Genomic DNA, 20,561 nt, shown 5'->3' on the forward strand with positions numbered 1-20,561 from the left:
AAACACTGACACATCTCTCACATCTCCACATCTCTCTGACATTCATGTTCCCCTCAGGATGAACTATGATAACCGTGTTGATCCTCTGATGTGTAATCTAGCGCCATCATCAGGTCAACATGTTCATGTGTCCAATACTTTGGTTTGCTAACATGCTAAACATTAGCTAGAATATATGTATCTTTTTTAAAAACTTGTTTTAGTCAGTGTGTTTCCAAGAATAAGTTATGTGAACGAAAGTGGGAAAGAGATAAAATAATTCTTGAGTCTTGCGTGATGATATCTGGTCATAGTTGAAACAACAAATGAATTATTGAAATCAGAATCATTTGTGCTTCAGTACAAAGCAGAGCAGAACAGAATGTATTGGACAGTTTATAAGTTTGACAATCAATCCAACAGCTGTTGAGATAAAAGTCACGTCAGGAAACATCTGAGGTTGAATGAAGACATGAACTCGTCACCCTGCTTGTAATGGCTGTGAAGGCTTCAAAGTTTGGAGCAAAGACGGTGAACGGGCCACGACCTCTCAGATGAATATCCAGCGTCTGAAACCAGAGATTTCGCTTCAGTGAGTCAGTTTTGACCAGCAGGAGGCGACAGAGTGAATGAGTCATGACTCACCATCAGAGCGATGAAGAAGTCTCTCAGCTTCCTTGTCAGGAGCTCCTGCAGACAGTCAGACGTCAGTCTAAAGTCCTCTGGTTACATTCATGTTAATGAGGGGGCGGAGTTTCAGTTGCTCACCTTCGCCACGGTGCCTCTGCAGATGACACCGTCTCCGATGAAGTTACTGTTACACGTGCAGGTACGAACACCTGGACCCGTCATGTTACACCTGGCATACTCGTGACAGCCGCCGTTTTTCTGGGGAGATGACAGAGACACGAGACGAGGACGAGTCAACATCAGAGGGAAATATTCAACTTTCATCTCCAAAATCATGATTTAGATTTTTTGTGTTAACGTAAAAGACTTTTACATGACCATGCAGTACTTTGTCTTTAGCTTGAAGTTCTTTCACAATACTTATGTGTTGCCTCGCAGTATCTTCATCACAGTTCATATCACAATATCAAGTAAAACACTTGAAATATCCTTTTCCTTCACTTTATATTTGATTATTTAAGTGTCATGCAGTAATTAATACCTCCTGAATCCAAATTAAAATCAAATAATTCTCATTTTAAACTGAATCTTTGTCAAACCGACGATTCTCCGACAGTTTGGAGACAAACTCACTTTTTGACACAAGTTGATCATCTTGCAGTTTTGCCCGTCACCTGAGTAACTGTCACTGCAGGCACAGGAAGTCTGTGAAAGAGTTAAAGGAAGTGACATCATGAAAAACACAAACAATGTCAGCAGATGGTCGTTTACACCAGAGATTAAAATCAGTTTTTACTTTGTTCGGTCCGACATGAACACAGTCGGCATTGGCGTGGCAGCCTCCGTTTCCCTCCAGACACGGATTTATCTCTGAGGGAGAAACACAAAAATCCTGCGGCATTCGAACACATCACACCACATGTGTGTTTATGTGACATCATCAGGACAGATGGATGTGAACACAGCTAGATTCAGATTGTGTGTTCAAATATTCACAGTACTTTTTACTTCAGACACATCAACTTGTAGTACTAGATATTTACTCAGAGTACTAATGTGTTACTGCACAAAGCTTGTTGATATCATGTGATACTTCTGAATACTATAGTTTTCAGTATTTTCACAGTGTTTCTTTTCTTTTCCCTTCAGAGCTTTGCAGTGTGATACAGTTCTTTTTGTATACTTGCATTCCTCTTGTGTACTATAGTGGAATAATGTGAGGGTCTATTTAAAATTTGATTTAAATTATTACTTGTACAATAGTGAACGAGGAGACAAATAAAAGTTTTGATGTTTGAATTGTGGCATGAATCACACATATGATGTTTGTCAGTTTGTTGTAATTAATAATTCAAATGTTGTGAGCGTCCGATGAGACGACGTCACTAACGACGCCGTCGGCTGTGACGTCTTTATAATGACGTATTGTCTGATGTTTCGTTAGTTTGATGACAAACATCATCTGTGTGATTCATGACACAATTCAAACAGGATCAATAATTTATTTGTTACATATTCATCCTGAAATAAGGTCCCATGATGGTCCACAGGAAGGGGCGGGGCTTCACCTCTCTACTTTGATTGTCTGGTGAGGTGTCACTTGTAGAAGAGATTTTAATTTCAGTAGATAACAAAGGTCAAACAAATTAATATTAAACTCTTTAATTTGTTGGAAACTAACGATGACAAAAGAAAAACACTCGACCTGTCAGTGTGTAAACAACTCTGAACTCAAGGTGTTGTGAAGAGAAGAGAAACCAATAAGGAACCAATAAGGAACCAATCAAGAGTTCAATAAGAATAAAATGAGTGATCTTACCGACACACACGCGTCCATCACCACGGTAACCGCTGCTACACACACACTCTCTCATGCCCGGTTGAGTCCTCTTACACACCGCATACACACTGCAGCCGCCGTTAGCCACCGAACAGGCGTCTATAGCTGTACACACACAGCATCTTCATCATCATCATCATCTTCATCTTCATCTTATCAAACGATCAGACTTAACAAGGTAAACGGATCATTGATCTGAGCGGGTCTCAGGTGGTTCTGTGTTACCTTGACAAAAGGTTCCATTTCCCGTGAATCCGAAAGCACAGAGACACCGAAAGCCGCCTGCTGCGACCACACAGCTGCGAGAGAAGAAGAGACGAGCCTCAGACATCCTGCATGTACGTGACAACAGTGAGATCCTGCAGGGGGCGCTGCAGCACAAAACACTTTGTGTCCACTCACTTTGCACTCGTGTGACATTTGACTGAACCGCACAGTTCATCAGCTTCGGACTCAATTTCTGCAACACACAAACCAGAGTGAGTGACTGATCAGCTGGAGCCGACGAGACAGAACTGAATGTGTCGACGTTACAAGAAGAACGTTAACGTGAGAACGTTTCCAGAACGAAGTCATCACATTTAACAACACAATCAACAAGCTCTCTGAGAATACAGTCAGAATTTGATGAGAAACAGTCGATGTGAAGCGGTCGACTCGTTACAGAAGACGGTTCAGGAGACTTTTTAGATTTCTTACTTTAAACGCATCAACTTTGATTTGAACATGGATCGTCTGGTTCTGTCCTCAGACAGCCTGACTCGGGCCTTACAGGAGAGGCTCACAGCCAGATTAAAGAAAATGCACAGTTTCTTTAGGAGTTAACACTTCTTTTGCAGTTACTGCAGATTTTTCTTGGGATCCTGTTCCTGAAGCCAAACTGAAGGTATTCTTGAAAACCAGTTGAAGGTTCAGGAGACGTGGATGTGATTAACTGAAGCTGGATGGAGAACAGGCAGAAGCATCACACATGGAAACACTGGATACGTCTACATGCACACAATTCTGGTTTTGGCCCTCACTCCAAAAAAGACAATACTCCAACTGAAGATGAATACTCCACTAATATTCACGTTTCCATGCTGCTGTGCACATCCCCATTAACATAATGACGCTCGTCCTGCTCCCGTGGTGTGACCTCGTTATCACCACTGTGCCCTTCAAGTGATCCTTTTTACAGCCATGAGCCAGAACGGACTCAGACACTCACAACCTATGCAGCAGGCGGCCTACTGGGTTATGATGTTCAGAGCACTTCCTGTGTGTTGGATGAGTCTGCAGCAAGGACTGCTGGGAGACAGTGTTCAGTGTGTCAGTGTCAGTGATGTGAGTGTGACTTCCTACTTTCATCACAGCGGACTCCTCTCCAGCCGACCTCACACTCACACGTCCCGTCACCTTTCAGGCCGTCGTTACAGCGTCCCGCTTTACAGCCGCAGTCTGCAGAGAGGACCCGGAGTGAAGAAGGAGGGAGCGGACATCTTTAGAGTTATGAGTTAACGTGCGAGGTGAACTCACCCTGATCACAGTGGACTCCATATATCCCGCTCTGACACGTCTCACAGGCCGTCCCTTCAAAACCTTTGTTACACTGACACGCTCCGGTCCCGTTGGTCCCGTCCACACACAGTCCGTTACCGAAGCAGGGCTGACCTTTGGGCCCGGGACACGGCTCACAGTGCTGCCCGAAAAACCCTCCACAGCACCTCCGCACCTGGAGACGGAGCAGACCGTTAACACTGAACGTCTTCAACGTCTGTTTGATTGCTGACGTGACGAGTGACGTACGATGGACTCCTGCAGGCAGGTCGCTTTGCAGCCGATCGTCAGCAGACGCTCTCCTTCAAACATCCGAGTGAACATACACTTCCTCCTCTTCACTGACTTCTGCAGACAACAGCGAGTCAACACACTTTAATGTCACATGCACCTTGTTGGGGTTCAAATGTGTATATCATGAAATGTTACATGTTGCATTAAATATTGTATTCTTGGAAAATAGTCCTATTAATCCTATTATAAATAGATAAAAAATGAAAACGGTAAGAAGGAAATGTCTTTGATGTGAGCTGTGTTTGCTGAAGATAAATAATGAAGTCAAACAGAGACACTAGTTTACAGCTAATGTGCAGTGAAGTAATGTGTCTGTTGGGAGTGAGATGGTGAACACATGAAACATCCATCACTGCTGATCAAAATCTCTCTGTGCCTTCCTCTCTCTGACAGCGACAGACGACCAGGTGAAACTCACCGCTACCTTCAGGAAACTCTTGTTTTTAAAATTCTTACATTGTCTATCTTTAATTAAAGTCCAGTTTGTAAATGTTGTGAAGTCTCAGTCATGTTCAGAGTGGACTCTTACGTCTGGGATCGTGTTGTTCGGGCAGATTTGATTCTGTGGGAACAAACAGTCGACACAGATTCCCTTTGGAGAGAAGACAGAAAGTTAGTTTAGTTCAGTTTGTCAGCGTGACTCTGTACAGGTACAGCACAGTATTTACAGGTACAGTACTGTACAGGTACTGTGGTCACAGGTGTACAGTACCATGACTTTCTGGTATTTGATCTCATCACAGCGGTTCCTGTTGATGGTCAGAACAGCTGACAGGCCGTGGATCACTCCTTCACCACTTAGGATGTTGGACGAGTTTATCTGAGCGTCGTTCACAAACAGCTTGAGGACAAACAGACAGAGAGGATTATAGATCTGCTCCTTTGACGATGATATTGATTACTGATTACTGTATTTATGATGATAGTGATAACTGATGATGATCTGTGTTCGGACCTTTCCGTCTCGGGGGTAGATGCCGAGCTGGAAGGAGAACCCGAGCAGCGTCTGTTTGTATCCTCCAGGTTGAAGGTCGGTCTTCAGCAGACACTCCGACGCCACCACATGGTAACGAGTTGTATTCACATCCTGTTTATGATACAAAATTTATTTAATTTGCAACAACTTCATTTGCCTAATGTTAAAATGTATTTTGGGAAGTTATACAAAAACGAAGACAAGATATCATTCCATTTTTATACTTAGCATAGCATGAAAAGAAATATAGATAGCATAACAAAGCTCGCAAATATACACCATTTTTTTTTAAAATTAAGCGAAAATACGTTTTGTTTTTAAAAAAATAAATGCGATTGTTTAGTTATGTTAAAACAATGCATAATGACTATGTCAGAAATGTATTCATTATTCTTAGATTCTATTATTTTACCTGTTTGTTGTTTTCTTTTAATGTAATGGATCTGCATAGTGTAACGTGGGCTGGTGAAGGGGAAGGTTACGGTCGGCTTTAGTGCTGGTAGCCCCGGTTAGCTCAAACACACGGCAGACAACATGGGGGGTTTCCGCACAGCACTTTTATTACAATGTACGGTCACCATGCCAGGTCTCTACGGCACTATATGGCCGATGCATACGTGCAGGGACAAACACAGGCTGAGGATCCTACATCAAACACTTTACAAAGTGAAATAAAATAACATAAACGGGAGTCTTCACTCTACGGACGGTATAGTTACTCGTGGTGGAGTAAATGTTATGATTTTATTATGTATTTATACAATAATACATATATTTATGATATATTATTATGTTAAATTATAATATTGATGTACTTTCTATAACTAAGTCAGGAAATGGAGCTTGCTCATTTTATGTGTTTATTCATTCATCTTAAATTCTAATATTTTACATGTCAATTGTTATTTTATTTATGTAAAAGCATGAGACACTCCCCACTAAATAAAAAAATATTGTGCAGTTTTAATTTGTATCAATAAAAATAAAACATAAAATCATATCATCTGCAAAGAAACTGGCTTTTTATCTTTTCTTTGCCTTCCTGCTCAGTTTCAGTTTTATCGCTAATGCAAATAACAACAGTGATAAAGGACCTTTACTAGTAACTCCTGTACAGTTAATGATTTAATTACACAAATTGAACTTGTTTCATTTTACTGTACCAGGGCAGTTGCAGACATTTTCTTGAGGTAATCAGTGACGGCGGCGTCTGTGGGAGCGAAGACGGTGAACTCCTTAGCCTGTTCGATCTCGTCTGTCAGGTTGTAATCCTGAACACAACAGAAACAAGAACAAACTTTTAACAACATGACAAATATTTATCGAGAGTTAAGGCCATCTGCACCAAGAACGATGACTGTAACGATAATGATGAGATGTCCCTGTAAGTTCAGATGGATTCTGATTGGCTGTCAGTGTTTACCCACTGATATCGCTCACCACTATTGTTGTCCTTATTGAGTTGAAGTGATATTAAAAATGATATATTTCTAGTTATTGTTATAGTTTTGGTTCTTGGCGTGGACCATCCTTTAAGGTGAGAGTGTATCGTGTGTTCGTACGATGAGATAGGATCTGAACAGAGAGAACTCGGGTCTCAGAGCGAGAGTCGCCAGCAGACCTTCACTCAGCTTCCTGTCAGGAACTAAAACCTGAAGACAGAAAACACATCAAACAATCAGAAACAGTCAGAGACAGAAGTATCAGAGCATCATTAGCATCGTTTACATCGTTAGCTGCGCACCTTATCAATGATGTGGATCAGTCCGTTGGTCGCAGCTACGTTTGGTGTGGTGATGGTCGCTCCTCCAACAGCTGTTTTCTGTCAGAACAAACACACTGAATTAGATCTGAACATCATCATCAGGAAGTTAATGGAAAAGTTCTGTGTTACAGAATAAGAAATCATATACTAGGATTTTATTTTTATATCAATTAGTTCAGTTCCCATTGAAAATGTCCCTGTTCAACTGCTCGGCTTCTGGTATCATTGCAGCTTTAGTGGTGAGTGCTGTTCCCTGCTTATTCAAACTTTCTTAATATTAAAAGTGTCATTTGTCCAAATTTGACCCTGCACTCCCTCTGGTGGATCAGATGATAAGTTCATGATGTAGAGGAAGCTGAAGTTTGCTAACAGTCTAAATTCAAGTATTTTATCTAGAATAATCCCTTAATCTATTCTTTGGCTAGAGATGATAATAAATGGAAGTGAATGATCTGGTGTGGACTCACCTCATTGGTTGTTGAAACAGGAAGTGTTGTCTTGAGGAGAGAGGTCAGAGAGGAAGTGTTGCTCAGGCTGTATAATGGATAGTAACCCTGGATCATGTGATTTCTGTGATGTAGGACAGACGAGAGCTGTTAAAACTGCTGGAGACAAAACTAACTTTCAGTTTGTTAAAAGTCACATTGAGCCGTCACCTAATGAGACTCGGCAGGTTTCCCTTCATGGTCCAGAAGTTTTTGTCCTCTGGAGACATCTGAGCGACGGCAGCTGAAGACGGAGCCAGGACGGTGAGGTTCTGATCCGACAGAGACACGCCAGAGTCCTTGGACACAGAGAGAGAGACACCAAACCAATCACAATTTTTTTCTTACAATAAGTTCCACGTATAAACGCCAAAGTTCTCGTCCAGTTGTTTTTTACTGTGATTGTGTCAGGGACTCACAGTCGTCCATGTGAAGAAGTCGGAGGTGTCCGGTAAATTAAACAGCTCCTGAAAGCATCAAGAAGAACTCAGAAAATACTAAAACATTGTTTGACAAATGCACATAACTTTAAGATTCTCACCTGCACGACTGTCCCGAAACAAATCTGTCCGTTTCCAACATATCCTTTACCACACACACATGTCCACTGAGAGGACAGCAGGAGACAGCTGGCCTGAACACAAAACCATTGACTTCTTCTTTATTTGACAAAAACAGACTGAACTGCAACTAGACTCAGTAGATTATCAGTCTGTCTGCTCTACATTACTCTACTCACAAAGTAATGGCAGCCTCCGTTGGCAGTGACACACTGATTCACAGCTTCACAGTCTCGCCCGTTTCCCTTGTAGCCTGGTTTACAGCTGCAGTCGCTCTGTTGGTTTAACGAAGAACAGAATCAGAAGAAAAGAAGAAAGAGTGAATGAAGAGCAGCCCAACTTATTCTGACTACAACAAGAGAAAAGCTTGATAATAAACAGACATGAGAGCCAAACAGAGAGGCGTTAACCGCATGGTGTGGTTGTTACAGTGTGTGATGATGAAACCTGATTGGTTGTTACCTGTCCAGGTCCAACATAGATGCAGGTGGCACTGGGGTGGCAGCCTCCTCGGTCAGGACCGTCACAGTTGTTGATTGGCTGACAGTCATCTCCGTCCTCCCTCCAGCCAGTCAGACACTGACAGGAGTGAGAACCTGGTCCTGTCTTTATACATTTGGCCTGCAGGGGGCGCAGCAGACACAGTAGTGAGGTTTCAGGACAGATCAGAGATAAATCTTTAAACACAAGAAGAAATGATGTTAGAGTTCAATGAGTGACTCACGTTGACGCTGCAGCCACCTCGGTGAGGTGGAGCACATGGGTCCGCCTCCACGCAGGTGATACCGTCACCTTGGTAACCAGGTTTACATACACAGCTAAAACACACACAGGAGATTCTCTAAATAATGTCTGAGGTCATCAATACTGTTGGTTTGTTTTGTTGGTTTGTTTTGTTGTTTTGTTTTGTTGTTTTGTTGTTTTGTTTTGTTGTTTTGTTTTGTTGTTTTGTTGTTTTGTTTTGTTGGTTTGTTTTGTTGGTTTGTTGTTTTGTTGGTTTGTTGGTTTGTAAATCAGTTGTGCGTGGTTTAAAATGTAGAGTTATACAGGGCTATTGAGTTTGATAATGGATTAGGCGAGACTGAATAAAAGGGAACTGTTTACCTTGGCAGAGGTATGCGCTCTACGGAATGCCATTCCAGTTAACAACTGGCTTTGTTCCAGTTATTTCCTTGGTTCAGGTGGTAAAGACTGTAAGTCATTGTTGTAGAGTTAAACCTGAGTATGATGGATGCAGGTAAACTCACCTGGTGGTTCCCTGGCTGAAGAGACAATCTGCGTGGGCGTGACAGAACTGACCCGGAATGCCGCACACAACCGTCGTGCGATCACAGAACCGACCCGTGAAACCCATCAGACAGGAGTCGGGTTTACACCGACCGTCGGTGTCAGGACGGTTATCACACTGTCCGTGGATACAGGGACAGGCTGAGGACAGACAGGTGAGGCGTGACACAGGTGAGCTTTCATTGTCCTGACATCACGACCACCTGTATGATGTCACTATTCAGACTTACTTCTGTCACAGTTTGGTCCGTATTTGTTGGAGGAGGAGCAGTACTGACAGCGAGAGCCACTGAAGTTTGACTCACAGATGCACGATCCGTTTCCTCCGATCGCCTCAAAACACTGCGACAAGAAAACATCAAGTGATTTTAACCCCGTGGTTCCAACAACAACGGCATCAGCTGAATTTTAAGCCCCTTTAGCGTAAAGGAGGAAGTTCAAGGTGTTCAAAGATGTTTTCATTTGAGTTTAGTTTTTAAAATTGTCAGTTAAAGGAAGGTTTCCATGTTATTTGGTAACGTTTAAGGAGTCATCGCTGACTTTTCACCTTTACTTTATTCAGGTGTTACCAGAAAGTGCTGAGGATTTGATAAGAGTGTGTCGAAGTTGAATCTGACCTGACCGTGTCCGGAGCACGGGGTCTGGTATCCACCTGGACAGGGACTGCAGTCTGGACCATAGAAACCTTTACAACATGCTGGAGTCTGAACAAACACACAGACACATCACATAACTCCAAAAGTCTTTAATCACATTTTGTCTTAACGTCAGGAATTATTGTGAAGTTGAATCTGTTTTTAAATCTGAATCACGTTGACGTGCTCGTTTACCGTGACCGTCGTGTTGCAGAGCGGAGAGCAGCCTGTGGTCGGGATGCTCAGAGCCGGTCTGCTGATGGTCAGAGAGTAAACACATCCGAAGATGGCGCGGCCCTGATCAATAAAGAGATGGATCGTCATGTTTCTAATCATCACACGAGGGTCAGACACGATCTAAAAGTGCAGTGAGACGTCTTACTGTAAAAACTCCAGACGAGCACTGAGACAGTTTGACCTTTGCGCAGCTGACACATTCACCCTGAAACATCACAAAGGTCATCAAACATCTCAAAGGCACTTTACAGGAAAGTCAGATTTTAGAGGAAGACAGTGTTGTTTGTTACTCAGAGAATCAACGGACTGAAACCATCTCAAACAATGTTTCTTTCTAAAATTGATGGTGGAGTCTGGAGTCACGTTCACAGCAAAGACTGTGAAAATGTTGGAAACCAGATAAATGCATTGATTCATCTTCGATCTTTATATATTATTTTTATACAGAGATGATAAATGAGACACCAGTGTGAAACTGGAAAATATTTCATTTTACAGGTCCACAAATGTCAAGGTGAGTACGAGGTCATTTCCAAGTGACATAATTGAATTTTAATTGAAATTACCCTCAAATTACGACAATATTTACATCAAATTTTATTGAGATTTACCCGAACACGATTTAGTAACAATATTCTGCTATTCTCCAAGAAGCACCTAATAAATATCTGCTAATTTCTTTAATACATTTCCAGGAAACTTTCTGTCCAACTTCCCCTCAACAGGCCTCAAAAGTGAAGGACATTTTTTAACCATTTACAATTTCAAACTTCAGATTTGTTACCTGGTAATTATCACTAACTAACTAAGCAGCTGAAGGAGGATGAAGAGAGAGAGGAAAAGTGGGAAAGGGTTTTAATTGGATAAATCTCAATCAGCTGTGTGTTTCTACCTGCAAGTAAAGGTTGCCATGGTGATGTTACCTGCTGAGGATCGGACTGGTCCTTTAATAAAGATTTAGCTGAAACTGATTCATCACTGAGAAGAAAGTCTGTTTTTCCGTTGCGTTCCTGAAATGTCTCGTGTCAGTTAACAGTGGAGTCGGTCAGTGTGATTTATCAGTTTGACCTGTTGCACATGACGAGTGGATTCTCACATTCAGTCATATTGTATTTGTCAGGAATGTTATCGATGATTTCTGAATTAAATTCATCTATAATCCACTGAGACTTTGACAGGAAGTAGCAGCAAAGCAGCTGAGACAAAAACATGCAGGCAGCACGCTGATGTTTAAAACAAGATGGCTAACGGTACGCATCAGCTGCTGTGGATGTAACGTGATGTTACACCTGAAGAACGAGTCTGTTCAGGATTCATGTCGACAGTCAAACATCTAAATCTTCCTGCAGATGTTCACTAAAGAAAAATCATTACGTTATCCCAAGTTTTATCTCAAGATGAACCCAGACAGTGAAGTACAGTGGAGAGGGCAGCTAGCTGTGCTAATGCTAATGATAATGCGAGATGACGCTCAGATTTGAGGAACACAAATTCAATATTTTGTGAAAAGACTTAAAGTGAAAAGGGAGACGGCTGCTGTTGGGGCTCACCTTGATGATCTGGGTGTCGGTGATGTCACACCTGTGGGGCAGCACGGGTTCGATGGAGGGCGGAGTCAAGACTCCATCCACGACATACAGACGACCATTTTTAGCTTCTACTGCTGCCTCCAACACCGCCGCTCCGTTCACCAAAATCTGACCCTGATAGAAACAAGACGGGTCAATCTGTACAATAACAATCAGTGTATTTACGATTGATTATTAGAATTAATTTATTTTCTTACAATTTAACTCAATCTCTTGGTGATTTCTGCAGCTACTAAATTCTGACTCACTTACTGAGAGCAGTTTATTCTGAAGTTATCTGACAATCAACTGAATGATGAAACATTCATGAAGTCAACAAGTCATGAAGGTAAAACTCAGTAAAACTTTTTCTTTTCGTCTTCCTGTTTTGTCCCATTTGTTTCTCTGCTTTCAGTAACGTGATCAAAACTTGTTCCAATTTAAATGAATTGATTTGTTAACCAGCAGCCAGTTTTGGTGCCTGAGGCTTCAGATGACATCAGAATAAAGTTGTTCCTGTTCTTAAACCTTTTGATTACAGTCCTGATCCTGGTCTCGTCCTTAAGGTCAAACAGTCTGAATTAGACTTTGTGATACTGAATTCACAGTGAAACAAACTGTTGGTGCGACTCTTGTGTTTTACTTTACATCTAGTTTTGTAAGCCGTCCTGTTGATGATGAGCAGCTGTGATATTATCAAAGCACAGACGTATCAATATGTTCAGGATCTCTTTTTCAGGACACCTGAGAACAACACAAAGACATTTTTAAGATCCACACTCACGTTTTCTGTCACGTTTATCGTCAGAACCTGATTGGCTGTCGTCATGATTCTGGGACTGGACACGGCGTTATAGACCTCCAGCTTTAAAACAAGAACACACGATGAACGAATGAAAGTGTAGTTAGTGAATTAAAACATGTCGGCTGTACTGACCGCCGTGGACAGGATGATGTGGTTCCTGAGCAGCTCCACCAGTTTGTTGTGACCCTGAAGGATTAAAGTGGTTTTAATTGGATCATTATGGTGAATTACATCCAACTGAAATGGTTCAATTAAATCAATGTTTAGAGCTGTGATGACTTGTGTCTGTGATGTTCTCACTTCAGCACTGCTCAGGTACTGCAGGTGTCCTTCAGCCATCGCATCGAAGGCTGAACTGCTCGGAGCGAAGACGGTGATTGGACCAGGACGGTCCAGGACTGACGACAGGTCGGCCTTCTGCACAGACACAAACACTTCAGTTAATGTGACTAACGGTGCACAAACTGTACAGACAGCAGAGTTTCTCACCAACGACCGACCTGTTGGTGATTTAATGTGTGTGACCTACTGACCTCTAATAAAGACTTGAACCTGTCAAACTTTCCGTAGTCAGAGATGATCTTCATCAGATTCTCCTGAGAGGAAACATATTCATGTAATGAGTCTGATCAATAAACTGATCAGAAACACGTGGACACAAACAGTTCAGTATCGATCTGGTGTGTTCACCTGTGTGTCACTCTCCACTGTGGGGGAAACACTGTCCATCAGCTTATTGATGATGTGAATCATCCCGTTAGACGCCACCAGGTCAGGCCTCACGATCACACCTTTCTTCCTGCTGCCATGGATACGGATCTTAATCTGACTGTCCTGGAGGAACAAGCAGACGACGTGTCACACCAGAACAATCCCACCAGAGCAATCCCACCAGAGCAATCACTCCAGAGCAATCACACCAGAGCAATCACTCCAGAGCAATCACACCAGAGCAACCACACCAGAGCAATCACACCAGAACAATCACTCCAGAGCAATCACACCAGAGCAATCACTCCAGAGCAATCACACCAGAGCAATCACACCAGAACAATCACACCAGAACAATCACTCCAGAGCAATCACTCCAGAACAATCCCACCAGAGCAATCCCACCAGAACAATCACTCCAGAGCAACCACACCAGAGCAATCACACCAGAACAATCCCACCAGAGCAATCACACCAGAACAATCACTCCAGAGCAACCACACCAGAACAATCCCACCAGAGCAATCCCACCAGAGCAATCACACCAGAGCAACCTCACCAGAGCAATCCCACCAGAGCAATCACACCAGAACAACCACACCAGAGCAACCACACCAGAGCAATCACACCAGAGCAATCCCACCAGAGCAATCACACCAAAGCAACCTCACCAGAGCAATCACACCAGAGCAATCACACCAGAGCAACCACTCCAGAGCAATCACACCAGAACAATCACACCAGAACAGTCACTCCAGAGCAATCACACCAGAACAATCACACCAGAGCAATCACACCAGAGCAACCACACCAGAGCAATCACACCAGAACAATCACTCCAGAGCAATCACACCAGAGCAACCACTCCAGAGCAACCACACCAGAGCAACCACACCAGAACAATCACTCCAGAGCAATCACACCAGAACAATCCCACCAGAGCAATCACACCAGAACAATCACACCAGAACAATCACTCCAGAGCAATCACACCAGAACAATCCCACCAGAGCAATCACACCAGAACAATCACACCAGAGCAACCACACCAGAACAATCACTCCAGAGCAATCACACCAGCAGCAGCTAGCAGCAGCAGCTAGCGGCAGCAGTAGTAACTCACCCCCTCTGTCGTGTCCATCTCAGCTGATTTTCCAGTCAGGGTGTAAAAGACGTCTGTTTTTTTCAGAGTGTCAAAGGGCATCACCCCGGCAACCAGGTGCATCTTACACAGGTATTTAGCTTTGGACACGTCAGCTGTCAGAGTCCTCACCTGGACAACGCACACACACACACGCACGCACGCACACACACACACACACACACACACACACACACACACACACACACGCACATAATCTCCTCAGTTAAAGTTCTGGTAGAAATGTCTGGATCTGAAAACTGTTGTAGTAAAATATTAAAAATCAGACTCAGGTTGTAAAGAAATAACATTTAAAAACAGCTGCTGATTAAAGTTGATCATCAGATGAATCTGTGACTCTTACTGAAGTTCCCCTGAAGCCTTTATTGATCGGGACAAACAGAGTGAAAGGACCCAAACTCTGCAGAGGCCACGAGAGAGAATCTGAAAACACAAAAACTCACAGAATTACATCTGATGTTATTTATTATCTATGGTACAAAGACTTGTACAAATTCATTATATGGTAAATGGTAAATGGTCTGCATTTCTATAGCGCTTTTCCAGTCTACTGACAGCTCAAAGCGCTTTACAATACATGCCACATTCACCCATTCACACACACATTCATACACTGATGCCAGAGGCTGCCATGCAAGGCAGCCAACTGCTCATCAGGAGCAATTTGGGGTTCAGGATCTTGCTCAAGGACACTTCGACATGTAGCTGAGGGGAGCCGGGATTCCGACCTTCCGATTACTAGACGAACAGACTGAAAAGAGACACCTGGTTTCACCACTAATCAGTGTTTGTATTGACTGACTGTAATCAATACAGTGTGACATCATGAGAGGGTCCTGGAGCTGAATACATAAATCAAAATCACGTCTCAACCAAACTGATCTCATTCTCATTGATCACATTTACAGCTCCGCCTCTAAACACAATCAACTTAAAAACAATCTCTGGTTCAACGTTTGTTTTATGTTCAAGCGACAACTTTTTTTAAATTCTCACTTCTGCACATTGATGGTTAATGTCAGGGAAAAGACATGTATGTCATATAAACTATGGTTAGTGTGATGTGGAGTGAGGACATGGTTAGGTTAGCTTAGCTTAGCATAAAGACTAGGAAAAGCTATCGTGGCTCTGTCTAATGTTAATAATCCATCTAGGAGCAGCTGTAAAGCTCACAGAGGAATCTGTTCTGTCTCATTTAATCAAACAGAAACGAATAAAGACAGTTTGGTCTCAGATTGTGGACGGACAGTTTGACAGACATATTGTTCCTACAGAGGTTTAAATCACTTATGATAATTAGTTTTGGACAGAATCGTCTGATAAATGAATGAAACTGAATGAATGATGATCGTACTGAACAGAGTGATGGCGTTGCTCAGCTGACCGCTCCACTGTCCTCCAGGCTCAGTGTTCAGACTGGTCAGACGCTGGATGATGTTCCCATAACACACCTTACCGTTACCAAGGTAACCCTGGAGACAGGTGCATCTGAGGGACAGACAGACAGGTGATCTGTGTAATAATACGTGTTGACAACGTTCAGTAGATCCAGAAGTGATCAAAAGGAAAGTAAAGGACTGACTCGACTCTTCCTGGTTCCACAGTGGAACAGTTGGCGTTCTTGTCACAAGAATCAGGTCTACAGGAGTCCTTCAGGCTGCAGCCGCCGTTCAACAGGTTGTCAAAACCAGGAAGACACTCACAGTGAGACTGGAAGAGACAGCAGATAAAACCAGGGTTAATGTCCTCTCAGTACACGGCCCTCTGAACCACTGCTGCCCCCTACAGGCAGAAATTACTCTGTTGTTCCTGACCCAGATTCTGATCCTAAACAAGTTTCTGATCTTTTCCTAATCCTGCTCATAATCTCAACCCAGATTCTGATCTTGTATTTGACCCACTTTCTGGTCTTGTTTCAGATTCTGTTCCTTCTCTTGATTTTGATCTGGTCTTGATTTTGATCTAATTCCTGATCTCAGTTCCATATATTGATCCTGTTCTTATTTTCAGTCCTGAACCCAGTTCTGATCCTGATCTAGTTCATGATACCAATCCTCTTTGTTGTTCTGATCTTGAATCTCTACCTGCTATTGTTCCTGATCCAGATTCTGTTCTTGGCCTTGTATTTGCTCCTGATTATGATCCTAATCTTGATCTTAATCATATTATCTGATTCTGATTGTGATCTAATTCAGGGCCCGGTTTCTGATATTGATCCTGCTCTTGTTTCGTATCCTGATCTCACTTCTGATCGGATCCTGCTCTTTATTCTGATCTTGATTCCTCAATCGTGATTCTGAGCCTGATCCTAAACTTGTTCTCGAACTTGATCGTGCTGTCCGATGCTGGTAGTGATCAAATTGCTGACCCAGTTCCTGATATTGACTGATATTGATCCTGAACTCAGTTCTGATCCTGGTCCTGCTCTTGATCCTGACCCTGGCCTCAGTACATCCTCACCTTCCCCGGTCCGTCATAGACGCAGCGTGCAGACCCGGCGGAGCAGCCTCCCTGTTTGGTCTGACACGGATCGATGGCCATGCAGACTCGTCCGTCCCCGGTGTATCCCTCGTTACAGGCACACAGATGCTGGTTGGGGCCGGTGTGGACACAGGAGGCCTGGACGTGACAGACACCCTGGAGACACGGGTTTATAGCTGAGGAGACGGAGGAGACAAGACTTTTAATGTCCTCTTCAAGACCTCCGATTGATTGATCAGAATGTTGATGACTCACACAAACACTGAGCTCCTGATCTCTGGTAACCAGGGAGACACTGACACACCAGCTGTCCTGTCAGAGCTTCTTCCATACAGCGAGAGTTCTGCTCACACCTGAGAGCCGCACACGCAGGTAACTCTGAAACACAAGACAGGTAAATCAACAGGTAACTATACAGGTAAGAAACACCTGAGAGCCGCACACGCAGTTAACTCTGAAACACAAGATGGTTCCAACAGGTGAAAGGTGAAAAAAAAACAATAACCACGCTGATGAGAAACAGCATAACTCTGAAGACAGTTTCAGCACAGGTAATGGTAACCAGTGACAGGTAAAAGATACACACAGGTGAGTTACCAGGTAATGGGTAAGGGTACAGAAACAGTACAGGTAACAGATGCATGGTAACAGTAAGAGAACATTTTAATTCAAGAAAAGACAGTACAGGTAACAAAAACAAATATTACAAATACTAAGAAGCAGTAAATAATAAACAATTAACAGGTAAAGAACCAACTCACTAACAGTAACAGGTAGCATTACAGGTACGAACTGGACAGGTGACAGAACCAAGAAGAGAAAACAAACCGATGACAGAGGTGAAGGTTAGCAGAGACAGGACACAGGTACACTAGTAAGAACACAGGTAACAGCACAGGTAAGAACTCAGGTAAGAACTCAGGTAACGACACAGGTGAGAACTCAGGTAAGAACACAGGTAACAACACAGGTGAGAACTCAGGTAATAACACAGGTAACAACACAGGTGAGAACTCAGGTAAGAACACAGGTAACAACACAGGTGAGAACTCAGGTAAGAACACAGGTGAGAACTCAGGTAAGAACTCAGGTAACAACACAGGTGAGAACTCAGGTAACAACACAGGTAAGAACTCAGGTAAGAACTCAGGTAACAACACAGGTAACAACACAGGTAAGAACTCAGGTAAGAACTCAGGTAACAACACAGGTAAGAACTCAGGTAAGAACTCAGGTAACAACACAGGTAACAACACAGGTAACAACACAGGTAAGAACTCAGGTAAGAACTCAGGTAACAACACAGTTAACAGGTAAAACTTTAACGTTACATGACATCAGAACGTAGCAGCTATTGATCATATTAGATAATACGTGATTGATGAGGATCAATAGCAGCACACTGACCTTGATCACAGTTTGGACCTTTATATCCTGAGAAACAGGTGCAGGAACCAGAACCTCTTAATCCAGAGTCACACACGCCGTGGACACATGAACACACTGAACACACACACAGGAAACAGAGGAGAGTGTGAGACGTGAACACGACGGACGTGATTTGATTTATTGATTATTACTTTGTTACCTGAGCTACAGGCGGGACCATAACGACCAGAGGCACAGTCTTCACAGGCAACACCTGCAAAACCCAACTGACGCACACACACACACACACACGCACGCACACACGCATCACACACACACACACACACACACACACACACACACACACGCACACACACGCACACACACACACACACACACACACACACACACACACACACACACACACAGACCAAAGTAAAGGCCCCTGATAACGAAGTAACATTTCCCCAGAACCTGTTTTATATATCCAGGTGTGTTGTTGTGTATCCAGGTGTGTGCTTTATATATCCAGGTGTGTTGTTGTGTATCCAGGTGTGTGTTTTATATATCCAGGTGTGTGTTTTATATATCCAGGTGTGTGTTACCCGACAGCTGCAGGTGCCGTTTCCTCCCAGTCCGTCAGAACACACTCCTCTGTTGCTGCAGGGTCTGTCGGCCCGGTCGGGACACTCTGACACACAACAGGAAGCAGTGAGCAGAGGTTAGTGGAGGGTTGTCAGAGCATTGTTGTCACGTTGTGTCTTATCTCCACAGATCAGCTCTGCTTCCTTCTTTACCCACAGAACAAACAGACGCTTCGTTACAACATCACAGATCTGTGAATGAATCCATCTCTACCTGTCTTCGTGTGTGTGTGTGTGTGTGGGGGGGGGGGGTTCACAAAGTGTGACTGTCAGCACATTTGTGTCCTGCTGACAGAGACTCTGCAGAGGAAGGAAGACCTGGTTTCTGCAGGACCATCTGCATCCTGCAGGACTGGACTGGACATGTGACAGGACACACCTCTGCACTGAAACCAAACACTTTCTGGTGTCACCAGAGCAGTTAGACAGCTGAGTGTCGGGTCAGAGCCTCAGATCATCAGGACGCTTCTCCTGGTTGTGGCTGAGTCCTGGTTCAAGACCAACCTGGTGTCTTCTAGCAGCTGTTTGAACACTGTTTACACTGATTTCACCATTTACACTCAATTTATGAAAGAAGAAACATTTTATTGATCTAAACATGTCACATTTTACAAACACACTAAACAGTAACCAGTATAGGCGACTTCTTTGTCCCCAGACTCCCTTAACAAATGTGTCAGTTTAGTGAGTTGTTGAGTTGGAGACACTTTATAAACTGTGTGAAACTCTGTCTCTGACTGATTCTGACTGATTTGTTCCTTCTTGTACACCAGTGGAGGACTCCAAGAGGAAGACTTTCATCAAAGTGTCCGATCTCCTGATCTTCAGGTCTATTGATCACAATTCTGCTCCTCAGAGGATGAACCCTATACATCTGGTCATATCAATCTCACATAACCAGATCTCCCTCAATCACTCTGCGACCGGGTCAACAGAACCATTCTGGCTCTTTTGTTTCTTTTAACCGATCACAATCATCTGTTCTCCTGCCTGTAAAGTGTTGGGGGAGCTTGTCGTGACATTAATGCGTCCAAAGGTTCAGAATGGTCCAAAGCGTCACATCAGGTGAGTCGGACCATGAAGACATGAAGGTGTCAGTGAACTCACCGATACAGTCTGGACCCCAGAAACCAGGACAGCAGCTCCTCACCTCCTCCTGTTTGTAGCACTCGAAGGAGCAGCCGCTGATGGGAAGCTTCAGACTGGCCGTCCTGATGTAGTACCTGCAGAGAGAGACAGAGACTGTTCACCTGTCCACACCTGTTCACACCTGTTCACACCGGTTCACACCTGTTCACCTGTTCACACCTGTCCACACCTGTTCACCTGTTCACACCTGTTCACACCTGTTCACACCGGTTCACCTGTTCACACCTGTTCACACCGGTTCACACCTGTTCACACCTGATCCAGCTCTCATGAGGCTGCTGTCAGATCTTACAACAGACGCATTGAGCTCCGCCTCAGGAAGCACTCGACCTTTCAGAAGACGTGAAGCTCGTCTACAAAGTCTCTGTTAAAAGACATCAGCTGACGTGTTTGTACGGTATGTGTTGTGTGTTGTGTGCTGTGTGCTGTGTGCTGTGTGTTGTGTG

At 43.5% G+C, this 20,561-nt stretch overlaps 1 protein-coding gene across 1 annotated transcript in view; it reads right to left on the bottom strand.

Annotated features, from left to right (window-relative positions):
• Positions 1-20,561, bottom strand: part of stab2 (stabilin 2) — a gene marked incomplete at its 5' end in the record, with an annotated part of 34,640 nt that overhangs the window by 9,628 nt on the left and 4,451 nt on the right. The window contains 45 exons of the mRNA XM_084345234.1: positions 465-548; positions 625-669; positions 748-867; positions 1,243-1,314; positions 1,406-1,479; positions 2,429-2,554; positions 2,675-2,748; positions 2,852-2,909; positions 3,794-3,889; positions 3,968-4,163; positions 4,238-4,336; positions 4,812-4,874; positions 4,995-5,123; positions 5,238-5,369; positions 6,422-6,529; positions 6,821-6,910; positions 7,003-7,080; positions 7,491-7,593; positions 7,680-7,807; positions 7,928-7,975; positions 8,050-8,142; positions 8,248-8,343; positions 8,531-8,689; positions 8,793-8,886; positions 9,316-9,496; positions 9,586-9,697; positions 9,973-10,059; positions 10,186-10,287; positions 10,373-10,432; positions 11,778-11,930; positions 12,580-12,660; positions 12,733-12,786; positions 12,901-13,017; positions 13,134-13,196; positions 13,291-13,434; positions 14,435-14,584; positions 14,817-14,896; positions 15,828-15,961; positions 16,056-16,183; positions 16,934-17,130; positions 17,210-17,332; positions 18,362-18,457; positions 18,543-18,609; positions 18,928-19,013; positions 20,074-20,189. Coding sequence (XP_084201360.1) covers positions 465-548; positions 625-669; positions 748-867; positions 1,243-1,314; positions 1,406-1,479; positions 2,429-2,554; positions 2,675-2,748; positions 2,852-2,909; positions 3,794-3,889; positions 3,968-4,163; positions 4,238-4,336; positions 4,812-4,874; positions 4,995-5,123; positions 5,238-5,369; positions 6,422-6,529; positions 6,821-6,910; positions 7,003-7,080; positions 7,491-7,593; positions 7,680-7,807; positions 7,928-7,975; positions 8,050-8,142; positions 8,248-8,343; positions 8,531-8,689; positions 8,793-8,886; positions 9,316-9,496; positions 9,586-9,697; positions 9,973-10,059; positions 10,186-10,287; positions 10,373-10,432; positions 11,778-11,930; positions 12,580-12,660; positions 12,733-12,786; positions 12,901-13,017; positions 13,134-13,196; positions 13,291-13,434; positions 14,435-14,584; positions 14,817-14,896; positions 15,828-15,961; positions 16,056-16,183; positions 16,934-17,130; positions 17,210-17,332; positions 18,362-18,457; positions 18,543-18,609; positions 18,928-19,013; positions 20,074-20,189 — 4,696 coding nt within the window. The remainder of the gene's footprint in view (positions 1-464; positions 549-624; positions 670-747; positions 868-1,242; positions 1,315-1,405; positions 1,480-2,428; positions 2,555-2,674; positions 2,749-2,851; positions 2,910-3,793; positions 3,890-3,967; positions 4,164-4,237; positions 4,337-4,811; positions 4,875-4,994; positions 5,124-5,237; positions 5,370-6,421; positions 6,530-6,820; positions 6,911-7,002; positions 7,081-7,490; positions 7,594-7,679; positions 7,808-7,927; positions 7,976-8,049; positions 8,143-8,247; positions 8,344-8,530; positions 8,690-8,792; positions 8,887-9,315; positions 9,497-9,585; positions 9,698-9,972; positions 10,060-10,185; positions 10,288-10,372; positions 10,433-11,777; positions 11,931-12,579; positions 12,661-12,732; positions 12,787-12,900; positions 13,018-13,133; positions 13,197-13,290; positions 13,435-14,434; positions 14,585-14,816; positions 14,897-15,827; positions 15,962-16,055; positions 16,184-16,933; positions 17,131-17,209; positions 17,333-18,361; positions 18,458-18,542; positions 18,610-18,927; positions 19,014-20,073; positions 20,190-20,561) is intronic.

Source organism: Pagrus pagrus (genome assembly GCF_965226575.1).
Source record: "Pagrus pagrus genome assembly, chromosome: 23".
In the NCBI taxonomy this organism is placed as follows: Eukaryota; Metazoa; Chordata; class Actinopteri; order Spariformes; family Sparidae; genus Pagrus; species Pagrus pagrus.